The sequence below is a fragment of the Cornus florida genome, unplaced genomic scaffold, assembly GCF_030987335.1.
Source record: "Cornus florida cultivar Cherokee Brave unplaced genomic scaffold, ASM3098733v1 CherokeeBrave_3.0.0_Hap2_Chr02, whole genome shotgun sequence".
In the NCBI taxonomy this organism is placed as follows: Eukaryota; Viridiplantae; Streptophyta; class Magnoliopsida; order Cornales; family Cornaceae; genus Cornus; species Cornus florida.
Window position 1 is genome coordinate 44952716 of NW_026775572.1, and position 15172 is coordinate 44967887.

General features: G+C 35.4%; 1 protein-coding gene across 1 annotated transcript; it reads right to left on the reverse strand.

The window, feature by feature from the left end:
• Positions 1–9491: 9491 nt before the first annotated feature.
• On the reverse strand, positions 9492–12771 carry LOC132296157 (uncharacterized). Its single transcript, XM_059794385.1, has 3 exons — positions 12520–12771; positions 12121–12448; positions 9492–9541 (listed from the first exon to the last, which is right to left on the reverse strand). The coding sequence occupies exons 1-3, from the start codon at positions 12769–12771 to the stop codon at positions 9492–9494; spliced, it is 630 nt and encodes a 209-aa protein (XP_059650368.1).
• Positions 12772–15172: the final 2401 nt, after the last annotated feature.

Consider the following 15172-nt stretch of genomic DNA (forward strand, 5'->3'; position numbering starts at 1 on the left):
CAGACATCCATGGAACAGCCACGTGTGGGTGTTTTGCGATACAATTGAAAAGCCTAATGTCACGAAGTGATTCTTAAGACGCTTGGAGGATGAAAGATACGCATGCTAGTTAGCAAAGAGCAGAATTTGACTGGGAATGATTCCAAGGAAGGGGCATGCAGGAGCACAGGATGGTACCTCTTCAGAGTTCAAGCTGGTCGACTCGGTTGAGGGCGAGGAGTTTGTCGCTGGTCGTGGACTTAACTATGAAAAAGGGAGTTGGCCATTCCTGCATAAACTGGTCGAGAGCTGGAACCGTTCCCCTGATAAGACCAAGGCAGGTCGAAACCAGTCAGCATATATCCTTGGGAGGACAGGTCGTGGTGGCTGACCAAGGCGCTTGCGCGAGCTGAAGCAACGCCTTGGTGCCACACAGGCCGTGCCGCTGCGCCAAATCTCTAGGCCCATGACAAATGGTATCAGAGCAGGACTTGGGGTAAAGCACTGTGGGGTGCCCCCTTGTCGGTCCGGGAGGGGTAAGAGAATGAAGACGGTGCACTGAAGTTACGTCGATGAGGAGGAATCAATGCAGTTGGGAGGAGAGCCTCCATCTCCCTAGGAAGAGGCGTCTGTTGAAGTTGCGCACTGGAGGGCCGCGCACACCAAAGTTCGTGTTTCGTCCTTGGGTGATGCAAACCATGGTGAAGGGCGAACATCAAGTCGACAGGAGGCCTTTGCTTGCTCGGGATGTCGCGGAGGTGGCATGATGGATAAGAGTCACGTCCTTAAGGAGTGAACGTCCCTTTGGTCCGAGGCCTATCATTAGGCAAGTGTAGTGCAGGGAACTATACAAGGAAGCGATGGTGGGAAGGTGAGCATACCGCTTGGAGGCAGACTTCGGAAGGGAGTGGACGCAGTAGTGAAGTGCTGCACTGCGACAAGGGCGTCGCAGGATTTGGGTGGCGGAGAGTGTCACGAAGTGATTCCTAAGACGCTTGGAAGATGAAAGACACGTATGCTGGTTAGCAAATAACAGAGTTTGACTGGGAATGGTTCCAGGAAAGGGGCGTGCAGGAGCACAAGATGGTACCTCTTCAAAGTTCAGGCAGGTCGACTCGGTTGAGTGCGAGAAGCTTGTCGCTGGTCGTGGACTTGACTATGAGGAAGGGAGTTGGTCATCCCTGCACAAACTGGTCGGGAGCTGGAGCCGTTCCCCTGATGAGACCAAAGCAAGTCAAAACCAGTCAGCATGTATCATTAGGAGGGCAGGTCGTGGTGGCTGACCAAGGCGCTTGCACGAGTTGAAGTAACGCCTTGGTGCCACACGGGCCATGCCGCTGCGCCAAATCTCTAGACCTGTAACACTAAGCTATTAAGTGGGACTAACAATTCAGCTCATATATATCAAATCAATTTCTCATTAGAATTCGCGAATTCAAAAGCTTCCTCTTGTTACATTCTCCCATATTCGAACTTGCAACGCCCTCGTTAGGGTCGGATTACCCTGTTTATCCGGATGGCACATTCTAAAGCCTCTGAGCCCGGCGTTTGGCGTGAAACCAGATCAAAAATTCAGTTTGACTCTGACACTAAGTGTAACTGATTGACGCTTGTTCATTTACCTAATAACTTGTTCTACATACCACCCATTTATATCCCTTTCATATAGGACAAATATCCCTTATAATAAACTCACACAATACTTGTTGCATTCTCTAAATTCGTGTCATTTTTCTTATTATTATCTATAACAAGCAGAGAGTTTGTGACACGAATATCATACCAAAATGTAATTTACTTAAAAATATTGAATAGGGTATATAATTTATTTATTTAGCCAGACTACTTTGTTGGTCAAATATCATTCACTTTTTTAGTAATTAAGACTAATTTTTTGTTTGATAGGAAGGAGAAAAATTAAATTTAAGGGAAAGAAGACACAATGTACGTAAGAAAAATTAATGAATAAGTAATAATGACTAATCCATTATATTTTTTCTATTTTTTTCTTGTCTCTTTTCCTTCTTTTAAGAAAGACTTCCTGGCACCTTTAATAATCATTATCTCTATTTTCAATTAATTATATCATATTATATAAATAAAAATATTTTATTTTAATAAATCATATTATTATATATCAATGTTTTAATAAATTGATAATACCAAATCATCACGGCGGCCCAATTAAAATTTTCTACTTTCCCCCACCCCTCTTGCTTACTTCTTATCCAAACAGATCATAAGATTCTATTAACTCAAAAACGATTACTACTCATAGAAAAGACAATTTATGCCAAATTCTCACAGATCTTTATGGAGTGAAAAAGTCAAGCAGACTGACTGAATAGAGTACTTGGAACTTTTTCATCTTTGTTTGTATATATTTTGGGAATAAATCACGAGTGCGATTGATGGAATTCAAACATAGTCATTTTCAAAACCTATTTTGTGTTTAGAAAAATGTAAACAAAATTTGTGTGGACGTGATTCAATATGAAACTCTCTCTTCCTAATGGCTGTATATTTTGTGAGCGTGATGTAATAAATTTAACCGAATGTTATTATTAATTAATTAAATCGATCAGTTCACGAAGATGTGTAATAATATTAAATTTAATTTTCATCAAATAAAACTTTCAATAGTGTAAAACTTATTTTTTATAATTTTTAAAATTAAATTGAAAGAAAAATAACAATCAATCAAATTAATCTCAAATAAGTGTGCTTGGACACTAATGTTGTGATTCGAAGCACCTAATCAATTAAAATAAATTAATTAATTAATTCAATTTTAGAACTAATTTTTCTTTAATTATAACTCTAATGGGGGCATTGATTTAATATTCTCACTAGCAACACAATTATTTTTGGAATGAAATTAGTGTCACGTGGAAGTTGGCCCACATGAACACTACACAGCCAGCAAGGACACTTAATAGTGGGGACATTTTGCCACCTCAACTCCTCATCCAAGAAAGGGGCCCACCCAACAAAAAGTGAAGTGAAAAGGTCATATGACGACATCTCAGCCGTTGAAAATCCAGCTCATGATTGACGCCACGTGTCCCCATATGAACAGGGCATCTCCGCTATACTAAGAGTGGCGCGTAAAAAGAATCTTACTTCTAGTGGCTGTCCTTTGCTCCGTATCTATCTTTGCTGAGCGACACGTGTAAGTGCTTTTCTAGCAAGATAAGGTTGGACCACCGTATCTTTTCCTATTGTCCAGTAAGTCCTTTTGAATTTTTTTATTATTTGACGATTTTATAAAGAAACCCCTCATTTTCACACTATTATATAAATGCCCCATCCTTTTGCCTTTGTTTTCACATTTTATTTCCCCCCTTTAAATAGACATAAAGTAACAAGCAAGCTACCACAGAATTAGGGCACCAAACCTCATAATTTGGCAACTTGGCATTGAAAGTGAAGGTGCCAGCTCTCTGTTGGTAAATGCATTTTGTTGGTTGTGTAAGGAATTTTGGACTCAATTACACTATTTAAATTTTGTTTTATAGTAGAAAATGTGTATTGCGTGATTCCAATGAAGATTTTTGAATTGAAAAGTCAAAAGAGAAAAAAAAATCTAAGATGTATAACTAGTATAGATACTCTGCCAGGATTGGATATGTCGAGAATATGGCCAGACACATGTCGGTTACGGTTAAAAGTATTCATATTTTAAAATGATTGTTTTTGTGAGATGGATACAGCAAGTAAGAACGTGGGACAAGGACAAAGCTGGATATGCAAGCACACAACACATTCAGGACACAATATGGTCAAATAGTGGAGTATTTAATTTTGTTTTATATTTTACAAAAACCATGGGCTCATATCAAAATTTAAAATTCATTGGGATAAAAATGTAAAAATAAAAATAAAGCTTAAAATCCCAACAATAACATAGTATATAAATTTTTCGCCAAAAAAAAAAAAAACAACACCACAAGTTTATTCAAGCTCATATAAAAATGTAAGCCAAATCAATTAGAGAGAAAGAAGAAGAATAAAACGAGAAGAAATATAAAAAATAGAAATATAAAAAGACAATAAAAGAGAAGTCGAGAATTAAGTTAATTGTTTATAATAATATATTTTTATTAATATTATTATTTTGTATCCTTCATGTGTCTATATCCTATTCTTTAAGATTTGTCGTATCTCGTAACTGTATATGTGCTTCTTAGTTGTATAAAGTTCAAATTATAACCGATTAACTCTTAAAACAAGTTCGATTTCTGTGTTGAACTGAGGTATGTTCCAAACCTTTTTGAAGCCCAACCAAAATTGAGAAGGCATTTCAACTGATTTGAGGATAGGAATTGGGAGTTGAAGAGTCAGCCAAGGAAAGCTATGGCTGTCACTTCTTCAATCTGAAGTTGTTATGGAATGAGAATCTAATGACACTAGAAGAAAATTTTAGAGTCACAAATACAATATACATGCATCCTTTTTTTTTTTAAAGAAACACACACACATATTACACACACGTATACAAACTAATGTAGTGTAATTCCATCAGACTATCAAGTTGTGTTGCCTTTCTTGGCACGGTGATCATGATGCATGCCTCACCAGTCACCATCTAGCCTATTTTGGTGACTCAAATTTTTCGCTAGCATGTCTAGCTTATCTTTTTGTTCTATTTTGTGAATTCTTTCCTTTCTTGCAAGTCTGACAAAAACAATTTACAGATTGAACAAACCATGATCCTTCTTCAATTGAATGTGCAGGTATGAATGTGCTACTTTTAATGGTGCACAAGATATCGGTTTGGCGACTAACTTTATTTGTCGTTTGGATTGATAAAGCGTGGCCTAACGTGGACTGTCGAGACATTTCCATGTCGGAGAATTTGATCAAATTCTCTGAAAATTGTACTCATTTTAGAAAACCTTCACAGTCAACTTCTTAAATTGTTGTCCTTGCACCAAAAATTGTGATTATCGAGTAGGGTAGCTCTAGAATGAAGTTTATATGATATACCATTTTCATTCCTATTTATTGATATTATTCGCGTTATCACAAATTGATTCTAATAAAATGAAGCCATAACTTTCCTTCAAGTTATTGAGTTGATGAATTGTATACATGTGATATAAGCTTTTTGTCACTTTTAATCAATTTAAGCTTGCTAGAGATCTCACCAAACTTTATCTTATAGGCTTCTTTAATTTGATGCAACCCTACAACCTAACAAAACTGTCATTTTTTTTCAACTCTTTTGGCATTGGATCAGTTCACAAGTTGATCAGAATTCTACCCAAAAGCCAAGTTTACGCGGGATTGAGCAACGAAAAGGATGTCATGGTGCTGATGATAACAAAGTGCAGTGAGCATTTTCGAAAGAAAAGATGGAGTAAAAAACTATCACTTTCAATCTGTCAAACTCTTCTACTTAGAACTTTCAATATAGAGAGAGAGAGCAACAACTTTTGAATTTTGGCAGACAAAAAGGATGACATGGTTCAAAGTGCTTAATCATGATTATATATGTAGTGGTGGTGAGACAGGGCTCAAGCGTTGTAACGTAAATTCGTGTCAAGATCATGCCCACACAAATTAGGAAAAACCAGAAGTTAAAATAAAAAATAATAATAATAATAATAATAATAATAATTCGACTTATTTTGTTAGTTCTCGATCTCATGTGGTCCATGTGGACTTGTCTATAGATATGCATCATAATTTGGTTTCTTAGAATGATTTCCACAAATTCTGATTTTTCAACAAGTTAAATTGATACGAGGGATTGGTGGTTTTTTTTTTATTTATATTTATTTTTATTTCAATACATTCTAAAGTACTTAACTTTCTCTGTAAGTAAGAGGAAGAAGGATTTGATTGTTACATTGCAATCTATATATATATATTGGCAAACACCATTTTGGAGAAACATATATAAACACTTGGATTAGCTACACCTTCTAAATTCTCACAAATTTTTGACAGTATTTTTAAACGTAGAAAAAGAAATTAAAATTAAATTGCACTACTATCTTTTTTTGTGTCACCATCCACTTCAATGGTGGATTCTACTTTTCATACTGGATTTTGACTTGATATGTATTTTATGATGTAATCCACTAAATTTATCCCGAAGGCCTCACCAATAATGAGAATTATTCACCAAGAAGATATCATGCGTGTGTGTGTGTGTGTGCGTGTGTATGTGTGTGTGCATGAGACTCCCTCGAATCATAGCGTCACCGGAATACAATTGGCTTCTTAACTGAAACCTAAAAAAGCAACCATAGGTTCCTTAGAAAAAGCAGGAAACTTTAAGATTGAGGATGAGGGAAACTAAAGTTAGGTAATCTTTCATAACATCAGTTCTTTTTACCCTTTTTTTTTATTCAATGAAATGATGTCACAGTTTATAGTATCCCACAAATCGAACAAGAGTCCGAGACAAATTTATAAATGGAGAAACTAGCTTTGTGAGAAAATACACAAAATTATAAATGTCACTGATAAAGAGAGTAATAAAAATGGCAGCCAATGCACACCATCTACTACTGATTCCACCATCCACGGGATTTTATAATAAAAATGGCAGCCAATGCACACCATCTACTACTGATTCCACCATCCACGGGATTTTTCTCAACACTTCCTTAACCTTATCTACTTCAAAGTTAAGACACGTATTCAAGGTGTTGGACATGTGTCCAAGTTTCAAACACGCGTGTTCGTGATGGTGCTTCGTAGTGTGTAAAGGATGCCGAAAGACCTTAGATTTGAGGCTGAAAATGGAGTGTATCAGTTTTTTGTATTGATTTGACTTAAGCATAATATATATATATATCTTTTATAACATGACAATTAATAAAGTTTTTGTTGTGGTTTTGTGGAGTCTGATTAGGTGAAAGATTTTTAGAAAAATTTAATTATATGGAAACTTTAAGACTACTGAATTTAAAGAAAAATTTAGTTTCCTGATCTGTTTTAATTTCCTTATTAGTTTTGGATTCTACAAAAGATAATTTCTTGTAGGACAAATTACTTGGGGCTATATATATCAACTCTAACCAGATCTTATGGTGTGGTAAATATAAAGAGAAGGAGAAAGATAGAATCATCATACGTGTTGTGATTGATTAATTTGTGCCAATACAAGAAAGAGCAATTGAGAGAGATTGAGAGAAAATTCTCCATTGTAATTCTTCATTTTCTTTATAGTGAATTTGTTCGATGTGCTTCATGGACGTAGCTCTAAGATTTGGGTGAACCATGTATATCTTGTGTTCTTGTGTGTGATTTTTTTTCTTTGTAATTGCTTGTGATTATTCCTCGAAGAGCGTTGTTATTTGCGTTTTCGCCACAACAACTGGTATCAAATCCGGTTGATTGTGCAGAGCAACTCCAATAACTGGTATCAGAGCCTTTGGTTGAGAACCTAGGGCACAGAAGGTGTTTGACGAAATTCCGAAAGTCTTTTGATCAGATTTGTCCGTTCGAGTAGGAATAATGGCATCAAAAGATAAGACATTCACATCCATGATCGAGAAGTTCAATGGCACAAACTTCGGTTTCTGGAAGATGCAAATTGAAGAACTCTTGTTTAAGAAAAATCTGTATCAACCTTTAGGAGAAAAGCCAAAGGAAAAAAAAAAATGCAGAATAGGAATTATTTGATAGGAAGGCTCTTGGCATCGTCAGATTGACGCTGTCAAAATCAGTCATCTTCAACATCAAGAACGAGAAGACAACGATGTCTCTCATAGCAGCCCTTTCTAGTATATATGAACAGCCTTTTACAGTGAACAAGGTGCACTTGATTAAGAAGTTGTTCAACATAAAGATGGTTGAAGGTAGTAAGTTCAACGAACATCTAAATGCATTTAACGAGATAGTTAGGCAATTAAAGTCTGTTGATATCAACTTCAAAGACGAGGTCCGATCACTGTTAATTCTAGGGCAATTACCCGAGAGTTGGAGTGGCACAGTTACAGCGATCAGTAGCTGTGCAAGGAAGACCAAGTTGAAGTTTGATGAAGTTGTGAGTATGATTCTGACTAAAGAAATCAGAAGGCAAATAATAGGGGCTTCCACCAGTGGTTCGGCATTAAATGTTGAAAGTAGAGGCAAGGGTTCAAACAAGAAGAAGGGCAACAGTAATAGAAATAGAGGTAGATCCAAGTCAAGGAACGGAATAACACAGTCTCAAAATTTTAGGAATCCCACAGATCTCAGTGATGTTGAATGTTGGAATTGTGGAAAGAAGGGACATTACCGTGTTGATTGCAGACTTCCAAATAAGGGAACTGAAAGAAAAACTGAAATAAACGTTGTCTTAGAAGAATCAGATGATGCATTGATATGCTCTTTGGAGAGCAAGACGGAGTCATGGGTTTTAGAGTTCGGCGCATCATTTCAAGGCACCTCAAGCAAAGAGGTATTTAATAGCTATGAACCGGGTAACCTTGGCAAGGTGTATTTTGGTGATGATCAGCCTTGCAGCGTCGTTGGCAAGGGTGAAGTGCAAATCAAGTTAAATGGGTCATCTTAGAAGTTGAAGGATGTGAGATACATCCCTAACTTGAGGAATAATTTGATTTCGGTAGGACAATTGTCAGAGGAAGGTTTTGTTACAACCTTCAATGGAGACTCGTGGAAAGTTTCTAGAGGCGCTATGACCATTGCACGTGGTAAGAAATCTGGCACTCTCTACACAACTACTAGTGTTTGTGGGTCTATAGTTGCAGAAAACAGAGAAGATCACAACCTTTGGCACCAAAGACTAGGTCACATGAGTGAACGGGGGCTCAAGATTATGCACTCAAAGGGGAAACTAATAGGCATACGAGCAATTGATATTGACTTCTGTGAGAGTTGAGTGATGGGCAAACAGAAGAGGAGTGGCAGAGATCTCAGAAAGGAGAAACTTGAGCTAGTTCACACAGATGTCTAGGGCTAGCCACTGTCTTATCCATTGCCAAAAAATCTTATTTCGTGACTTTTATTGATGATCACACGAGGAAGGTGTGTGTGTGTGTGTGTGTGTGTGTGTTTTTTTTTTTTTTTTATTTTTAATTTTTAATTTTTTTTTAAAGCACAAATCTGAGGTATTTGATGTGTTCAAGAAGTGAAAGGTTATGGTGGAGAATGAAACAGGTTTGAAGATCAAGAGGTTGAGGTCAGACAATAGTGGTGAGTATGAAGACACTAGGTTCAAGAAGTTCTATTTTGATAATGGGTTCAGATTAGAGAGGACTGTGCAAGGAACCCCATGGCAGAATGGGGTGGCAGAACGCATGAACCCAACATTAACAGAGAGAGTTAGAAGCATTCGCATACATTCGGGTCTACCCAAACATTTTTGGGTAGAAGCAGTCAATACAGCATCCTACCTAATTAATCGTGGACCATCGGTGCCTTTGGAGCAGTGAATACCAGAAGAGGTATGGAGTGGCAAAGAGGTAAATCTTTCACGGTTGAAAGTTTTTAGTTGTATTGCATATGTGCATATGAGTGACCATGTTAGGGGAAAGCTCGACACCAAGTCACTAAAATGCAACTTCGTTGGGTATGGCGGAGATGAGTTTGGTTATCGATTCTGAGATAATCAGAACAAGAAAATCATTAGAAGTAAAGATTTGGTTTTCGACGAGAAAGTAGTGTACAAGATAGAGATACAGCACAAACAACTAGTCCTGTACGGAGTAAGCTTGAGTTTGTTGAGTTGGATGATGATCTAGAGAGCATTGTCGTGGAACAGACAGATGGGGGTTCTTGGCCAGAGCTCACAGAGCATAATTCACCGCGAATTCCAACTACTAAGCCTGCACCCAAAAGGTCCATGCAACCTCATGTATCGAATCGGAAATATTTAGATTATATGTTGCTCACAGATGATGGTGAGTCTAAATGCTATGATGAAGTATGTCAAGTTGAAAATACTAGTAAGTAGGAGCTTGCAATGGAAGATGAGATGAAGTCCCTTGTCTTTAACAAAACATGGGAACTATCCAAGTTGTCCATGGAAAAGAAAGCTCTTCACAATAAATGGGTGTAAAGAGAAACACGATGGTTCCAAGAGATACAAGGCGAGATTGGTGTTCAAAGGCTTTCAACAAAAGCAAGGCATTGACTACACAGACATTTTTTCCCCGATTGTGAAACTGAGTATCATTCGCTCAGTTCTTAGCGTAGTTGCAACAGAGGGGTTGTACCTTGAGCAGTTAGATGTCAAAACTACTTTCCTCCATGGTGACCTAGAGGAGGAGATTTATATGCAACAACCCAAGGGTTTCTCAATCAAAGAGAAAGAGAAACTAGTGTGCAAGTTAAAGAAAAGTTTGTACGGTTTGAAGTAAGCCCCGATGCAGTGGTACAAGAAGTTTGATGATTTTATGAAGCGACATGACTACAACAAGTGCAATGCTTACCATTGCTGCTACGAGGTTCAATTCAAGTTTTATTATCCTTCTACTTTATGTTGATGACATGTTTGTAGCAAGTCCTAATTTTGAAGAAATCAGTAAATTAAAGAAGTAGTTGTCTAATGAATTCGAGATGAAGGATCTTGGTGCAGCAAAACAGATTCTTGGGATGAGGATTAACATAGACAAACAAAAAGGTACTTTGTAGTTGTCTCAGGCTAAGTACATTGAACGGGTTCTAAAGAGGTTCAACATGAATAATGCTAAGGCGGTGAGTACTCTCTTAGGGCCCGTTTACAAATGTTTTTACTTTCTTACTTTCGCTTTCTCGAAAAGTAAAATCATGATTTTGATTTCTTTGAGATGAAACATAAAGTAAAATTGTGTTTAGTAAACTGCGAGCTACTTTTGAAATTTAAAAGCAAAAGTAAAATGGTTTGTTGCATTAAGAATCTCTTGATATGAAATTCTTGTGTGTATTGTGTTCTAATTAGTGTATCAACTTGAACTGGAATTTGCCTATTTTGTTTTGAAAACGTAGCCACAAATTTAGGACACTTATTCCAACTACCACCATGGATGGTATAATGAAGTTTAGGACAATATGAATCTTCTCTGCTTTTTCTATGATTTTGACATGCAATTGAGGTGCTCCACACAGTGCATTATTTTGCATCAAAGTCTCAATCAACGGTGAAGTTTGCAAAAGGTCCTCCAGTGGGGTCTATTGATTAAAGAAACATTCAGATATTTAAGATCCAAAAGTTTGCCCAATGACTTGGGGATGGATGACGGACACCAGAAAGATTATTATGAGAGAGGTCCAAGGATTCAAGCTTACCAAATAACAAGGAGCACGTATAGTAACAAGTGAAACACAACTCTAATTTTTCGGCCCAGCATACACATAATATCAAAACATGCAGATTATAACATGAATCCAATGGCATTTAGATACAAAATTAATCCAAATAAAAGTGACAATATTGCAATATCCAAATAGAAAATTAATCATAATAAAAGTGACAATATCACAATATCCAAATAGAAAAATAATCCTAATAAAAGTGACAATATTATAATGAGCAAATAGAAGTGATTCATCTATCATGATAGTTGTTCCACAACGCATTTGCAACTGCATCACGGGTTTCACTCATCTCTTGAATTAGCTCCTGTGTAACATTTACTCTCTGAGAAGTACCACCTAGCTCCACTTCTTCTTGAAGATTGACATTCTCATCCCCATATTCATAAAAAAAGACAATCTAAATGGGTTTCGTCACGAATAAAATTATGTAATGTGCAACAAGCAATAACGATGAGTGCTTGTACAATCAGTTTGTAAGGAGGCATCAACTTAAGGATCGGCCAACGCATTTTTAATATACCAAAACATATAGTTGAATAGTTCATGAGGACCCCTTATTCGTCTCCCCCTATATTCTTGTAAATGATATCTTTCGCCACGATAAAATGTTAAGAAGTACCTCATATTGGTGTACCCAGAATCCACAAGATAATACTTACCTGCACAAACAAAAAATAATTAATTTTTTTCTAATTTAATATGATATCTTAATTTAATACCTTCGGGTGGCAACGAAAAATTCATTGTAGGATCAAAAATAGTTTCCAATAATACTCTTAAGTCATTCGCGGAGCCTTCCCAACCTTGTAATTGGTCTCATGTCTTCTAAGATTTGCAAGCATTCAGTAACTTTAGCGGAGTCTTGATCAACTTAAGACATACCACTTGAGCCTCCACCCTTGTCTAGTGCCTCTGCCTTTTTCTTAAAATATTTGCCAACTCCACTCATAGAAGAGGAATTTGTCTTTTGAAAGCTCTCTTTAGTTGATCTTGTACGAGCAAAGTCAGGAGACCGACTCCTATGACGAGAAGTATCCACCACTTCATTGATTTCATTAGAATTTTTATCTCCCTCATCACCACTAATACATGGGCTTCTATTTGAAGAGTGAGCACGATTACCAGTGGCATATGTATCACCAAATAAGTTACTAAGCAGATTATAATGTTTGCACCCTTTTTTCCGAAACCGCTTGGCATACCTGACTTGCTGCAATTATATATTATTGTTAATTTATATGAAACAATTTATAATATTATAAATAATATATTTCAACTAACCTTTTCTATCTCCTCCCATTGGGCATCTGTAAGTGTGACCTGACCAATTACAAGGTCCCATGATGAATCAGTGATGGATAAAAATTTTGTGTATGCTTTATATCTGTCTCTCAACCCATTGAATTTATTCCTCAATTGTACGTTTGTATACTTTTCTTTAGTCAACCTTAACATCCCTTCTTCTAAATTTTTCCATCTTTCAATAGAAAATGTGGTGCCTTTCCGATTTCCATTCTTTCTTTCTTGTTCCATCAAAGTTATTAAGATCTCTTAATTTTTTTCACTGCATAGAAATTGAGAACTTTGATCCTCGGCCACATTATCCCCATCCAATAATTGAGTACTTTGATTTATCGCTACAACAATTAATACTATGTGAACAATTACTATATACCAAAGTTGCTAACACAACTTAATTGAATACTTTGATCCATCGCTACAACAATTAACACACTTCTACAATCTATTAGATTAGAATAAAATAAATGAGCAAACAACCTAGCATTGAACATATAATACTGTAAAATAATATAAGGAACAAAATCTTTATATTACAGTAACTAAACAACAATAATCTTATGATGATGCTCATAATTAAAATAATGATAATTAAGTTCATATATTATTATTTGATATTGATATAAAAAATAAAAAATAAAAACTCAATCACGGTACACTTAAATGTAAGTTATGCAACCATCAGTTTTTCTTCAACAATTCTGTGAAATGGCTGATGTTGTCTACAATTGTCCCTCTCAAGATGATTGATTCCTTTACAGAGTGCTACTTGAATCACAATGAATACATTCAGTTTCTATGGGAAGTCCACTCTTACACTATACGGAACATTAAAATCCAATAACCGCATTTAGGAACCAACTACCAATCAAAAAACCCAACTTTACACTATGCGAAGAATGTTAAACCAAAATAAAAGCACCCAATTCAAAGTTGATGGTAAGAAATCCAAAACCAGAACTTCTCATAGAAATTACACAAAGAAAAAAAGAGCTTATTCCATAAAATTAGTGAAAGGGTATAAATTCCCACAAATAAATTACATAATGCATCCATTATAATCCAACATAACAATTAACCCATTATATCCAACAAAGAGACAAAGTAATGAAACAGAATCATGTAAATATTGAAATTTCACGATCTAGAAAACCACATAGAGGAACATTACTATATATGCACATACAGTGAATAACACATTGAGGAAAGCAAAGGGATCGGGGCCGAAGAGGTCTTTGATTTGAGGGTACTGAGAGAAATTGGTATATATACACATACAGATATTTCACTCATAAAATTATTTAGGAAGAAAAATTGCAGATTCTAGGGCAAGATCTTCATATACGAGGAGAGAGAGAATCTAAGAAGAAAGATAATCTGAGAAGAGAGAGAATCTGAGAAGAGAAGACGAACTTACATGTGGTGTTGTTGGTCAGCCGTTGAGTCTCCGTTGCCGATCGACACTCGCAGATAATGGATGACGATTGCCCTGGTGGAAGTTTCTTGAAGCAGATATGAGGGCAAAAGTGTAATACCCTGATATTTTTAAAGGATTTATTAATTAGGATTAATTATTTTTTTTTAATGATTTATTTTATTTTATTGAGTGCTAGATTAATTATCTTATTTTAATTAAGTTATATTTCGTGATTATGTATGATGATTGATTGTTTGTGTGTTTAATTATTGATTGAATTGTTGGCATGTTGATGTTATTGGTATAATGTAACTTAGTTGTACATTCTTAAGTGTTTTTTTTTTTAATTATTTTATTTATTTAAATTAATTGTACTGGGTTTAAGGGAAATTGGACCAAAGGATATGGTCTTGGGCTTGAATGAAACTTTATTGGGTTAATTAATTAAGCCCATGGTTTTGTGATTATTTAATCATTTTGGTATAATTATAACAAGATATTTAATTATATATAAATATAATTAATTAATTAATGTTATAGAATGGCATATATAGGATATATGATTTAATTAACCAATAGTTAATTATGGAAGATATATATATATATATATATATATATATATGTGATATAATATATGTTTATATATATTATATTATTTAAAAGATAATTAGTATTATTTTTATTTGGTAATCCTAGTGGGAATAGTATTAGGGTAATTAATGTGTATAAATATAGATATAAGGTTTTATTGTTAAAAATTTTACACGTTAGAAAAAAATAAGAGAGATAGAGAGAGAAGAAGAAGGGAAAGCTGACAAGGAGTAGGCCGGATCTGAGAAAGAGGATGCTGAAATTTGAAAAGACAATCAAAGATTGAAGCATCGATTTCGTTTCGAAACCTTCAGGCAAGTTATTTTCTAACTCTCCTCTTAGGACCCATAAGTTTATCACCTTGAGTATCATAATTTTAAATTAAATTTACTGATTAAATCATAGTTAGATTAGAATAATAATAATAATAAAAAAACATAAATTGTTATATTTGATTTGTGGATTTATTGGATTTTAATGGTGTACGTATGTGTTGTATATTTTTTAAAAATCAAGGTATAGGTGAATTTGTGACCCAAGAGGTTTAATTAGGGTTTCTATATGTTCTGGTATTTTTCTGAAATATTCTGGTATTTTTTTTATATATTTTTTTAGAATTAATTAGGT

Bases quoted from the DNA above. Each gene is read 5' to 3' on its own strand.
- LOC132296157 (XM_059794385.1), bottom strand. From the start codon at position 12,771: ATGGAACAAGAAAGAAAGAATGGAAATCGGAAAGGCACCACATTTTCT. The intron at 12,449-12,519 runs GTTAGTTGAAAT...ATATAATTGCAG, and splicing joins AATGGGAGGAGATAGAAAAG to CAAGTCAGGTATGCCAAGCG. The intron at 9,542-12,120 runs GTATGTCTTAAG...TGATTATCTCAG, and splicing joins CAAGGGTGGAGGCTCAAGTG to AATCGATAACCAAACTCATC.